Consider the following 3,833-nt stretch of genomic DNA (forward strand, 5'->3'; position numbering starts at 1 on the left):
AGCAGACAGCAAGGAGAGTAGCTGGGAGAGTCTGTGGTTTGGAGATCCCAGGTCAGATAACAACTGGTGTCAGAGGTCAGCAGGTGGAAGGAGGAAGAGAGGATTAGCCTTCTGAATCCCAGAGCAGAGGAACCCGCCAGCCAGAGCTCAGAACCTTCACTGAGACAACTTAATCCCTTGGGCAGGCCCAGGAGGAGCAGGACCAAGAGGAAGGGTTTGGCCACTGGCTATCCCCAAGTATGTTCTTCTTGGCTCAGAGTCCACTTCAACAGCAGCCTCCAGACGACTGACTGCTGCCCCCTCCATGGCAGCCCGAGCCCCCTGAGGGCTGGCTGCAGCAGCCTGAGCTCTGGTGTCTGTGGCGGTGGGACCTGTGTCGCCTGTGGTGGCTCAGGCAGCAGCCGCCACCCCCGGAGCTGGAGCCACAGCAGCCGCCACCCCCAGAGCTGGAGTCACAGCAGCCCCCAGAGCTGACACTGCAGCAGGAAGAGAGTGGGGGGCACTTTGGGGGACACTTGGGGGGGCACTTGGGGGCCGGGCACTTGGGAGGGGGCTGGCACTGCTGCTGGTTCTGCTGGCAGGACATCTCAGTGGGCAGGGTCAGGACCTGAGGGAGAGTCACACAGTGAGTCAGATCCAGGGTACACAAGTCTCCTCTGTTGTTTAACCATCATTTATTTTCCCTACATTTTTAAAGCCTATTCAAGATAAATTATAGGAAAACTATCTCTAAAATGACGTGTCAATTGCTTTCACATTATCTCATTTGAACCTTAGGAGTTTTTCATAAAACAGATATGGTGACCTTCTCTGAACAAAGCAAGACACAGAGGATGGCCGTATCAACAAAGTTACCCAAAGTCAGTATCCTTCAAATAGAGGAGGCAAAATGTGCATTCATAGTGTGACTTGAGTCCATGCTCTGCGCCATTCCAAATTCTGAACATGTCCCCCCCTAGAAGTCAGGTTAGTGACAGTGCTGTTTACTGAGCCAGAAATAAGATTTCCCTTTTGGAGGAACTTTGCAGCTAGCTTTTCAATAGATACATACTCATATATCATATACTGTATATAATATCATATAAATAATATGTAATCATCTCACATAATTACATATAATATATATACATACATATATGTATTTGGGTTAACCAGTTCATATGATGACCCTTGGCATGCATATATATATATATTACATATATATTACATATGTATATATACATATATATAAAACAGGTTACCCAAATCATCCTATAAGGGTAGAAGTGAAGCCAGACCTGACTGTGGCGAGCTGGGTCATGCTAGGTACCCTCTACAGCCTCTTTTCTTTTCCACACATTTGCACCGTGAATTTCTATTCACTATTCATTATGCAACTTTGGGTCTTCTGGTGCAGAGGCCCAGACACCTCTTCTGAACTGCTAGTGACACCTGCTGGGGGTAAGACCTATCTATGCATGTCTGGGTTTATGCTTCCTCTGTCCCACTATTTGAGACTCACTGTGACTCCCATAGAAGCTTTGGGGAAGAGACACAGTTGATTCCTCCAAAGTAACCTCTTCCTTCTGAAAGGAAGAATTGTTTAAGTTACCAAAAACCTGAGTAACTTTAAAAGACACAGAATTGGTTTTATTTAGAGGACAGATACACAAATCATCCTGCTGTCTCCTGTCTCTCGTCTCATAGCTCATTCCCTTTCATCAGAATTTCTGGTCTTTCTGTTCCTCTCCATCTCCTCTGCTCCCAAGGCTCTGTCCTGCTTGCCCCCTGCTGTCATCTGAGCTCCCTCTGTGGAAGGTGCTACTGTTGGTCCTGGGGGACACTTACCGGTGTACAAGGTTATCAGCACCTCGAAAGAAGAGTGCGTGGAAGTGCTCTGACCCCAAGGCCCTTTTATCCTGGCCTTGGGCTCTGCCCCCAGCCTGTGAGACAGGACCTGGGCATAAGGACACCGCCTCCCACCACCCACATGGTCTTATGATAGGTGGTGACTGGCATCTCCCTGCCTCTTCCATGGGGCCCAGGGCAGCTGTTCCCAGCAAGGATTAAGACTGCTTAGAAATGGGGCAGGGGGTAAATTCCTACCATCATCTGTCACCTTATTATCCTTAGTGATTTCTGCCTCTCACTCTCTCTCCTGGAGCTTGGTGCCCCAAACCTTCCCCTTCTCCCTCCTGCAGTGTTAATTCATTAGCTCTAGGCTCTTGGATTGAACAATGAAAACAGATGCTTCCAAGATTTCTCATATGCGTTCCAGTCACTGCCATTGGGAGTGAGTATACGTGTGCATGCATACACGCGTGTGTCTATGTCTGATTATGTTACTTTTTTTAAAGATTTTATTTATTTATTTATTTATTTATTTATTTATTTATTTATTTATTTATGAGAGACACAGAGAGAGAGGCAGAGACATAGGCAGAAGGAGAAACACCTTCATACAGGGAGCCAATGTGGGACTCGATTCGGGACCGCGGGATCATGCCCTGAGCCAAAGGCAGGTGCTCAACCACTGAGCCACCCAAGCATCCCTAAAAATCACTTTACCTCTTCAAATCAACTCGAGCTTGGAAAAATTTAGGAGTTGGGTTTAGGGCTCTGGAGTCAGATATCTGGGGTATGAATTCCAGCTCTGATGCTATTTATATAACTTAGGGCAAATCTTTTAACCTCTATGTCACAGTCTCCTCATCTATGAAACGGTGACTTAATAACCTCTATTTCATGAGTTTTCTAGAAGTATTAAATGAGATAACATACATGAAGCTCATAGAACTTTGCTTTGCACATTTTATGCACACCAAAAAACATTATCATCATTTTTCCTTAATCACCTTCTATATGCATGCTGGGGTGATCAATTTATTTTTTCTTTTTTTGTCAAGTGCAAAACCAACATTTGCATAAGACTTCAGAGTTTGCAGATAGTTTTTCCATATGACTTAGGCCATCAGCATAAGACCTGGAACATGCAGGCACATGTGGTGAATACCTCACCCTTCAGAAGTCTGGCCCTATGTGCCTTAGAAGTGACTCTTGTCTTCCTGCTCACATTGTTAAAAGGCTTACATATAAGGGAGCAGTCAGGATGTCAGTTCCCTGGCTCACATAGTTAAGTCTTACTCAGGAGCTGAGCACTGATTCTTAAGGTAATTGAAGGTTCGTATAGCCCACGCCTCTAGTGATGTGATACCCAAATCATCCATCAGTCTGATTAAGATCTGGGTGAGAAGTTGACAGTTTGTTTGGAACTTCATAAGGACTTGTCTATTTTCCTTGACTATGATGTCAATGACTGATATTCAATTTAATAAGAGAAAAATTTATTAAGCAGATGATTGACATTTAGGTCTTCTCTTATCAGGGATTGGGTGTGAGATCTATGGTGGAAATAGAAGGTAAATTTAAAGTAATGCATTATGTTTCACATTAGAAATTATAGAAATAACTGTGACCATTTATTTTCTAATTTATTTTGACTCTATCTATAATCCAGTCGCTGCTTAATAAATTATTAAAAGTGTTCAATTCTTCTAGAATCACCTTGAGCTTCATACTGCCTTATTTTACTTGTACGCTCCTGAACCAGCACTAAGTACACTCATGAATTATTTTTTCACCCATCTAATTCTCTTTTGCAATACACATTATTAAACAATTAGTCTTAAAGTAGTAAAGGTAGTTGATTATTTCTTATGCCTGGTGACCCTTAAAACCATGATATAAAAGGAAAATCTGATGTTTATCCACCTCCAAATAAAACATGAATAGTTTTATTTGGAAAAGAGCAACATGTAAACAGATTTAAAAGGGAAATGACAACTTGAGAATAA

At 43.3% G+C, this 3,833-nt stretch overlaps 1 protein-coding gene across 1 annotated transcript; it reads right to left on the reverse strand.

Annotated features, from left to right (window-relative positions):
• Nucleotides 1-265: 265 nt before the first annotated feature.
• Nucleotides 266-3,555, reverse strand: LOC121491810 (late cornified envelope protein 1A-like). Its single transcript, XM_041756965.1, has 2 exons — nt 3,544-3,555; nt 266-607 (listed from the first exon to the last, which is right to left on the reverse strand). Exons 1-2 carry the CDS (start codon nt 3,553-3,555, stop codon nt 266-268), a joined length of 354 nt encoding a protein of 117 aa, XP_041612899.1.
• Between the last annotated feature and the right edge of the window lie 278 nt (nt 3,556-3,833).

The sequence above is a fragment of the Vulpes lagopus genome, chromosome 5 (assembly GCF_018345385.1).
Source record: "Vulpes lagopus strain Blue_001 chromosome 5, ASM1834538v1, whole genome shotgun sequence".
NCBI classification, from domain to species: domain Eukaryota; kingdom Metazoa; phylum Chordata; class Mammalia; order Carnivora; family Canidae; genus Vulpes; species Vulpes lagopus.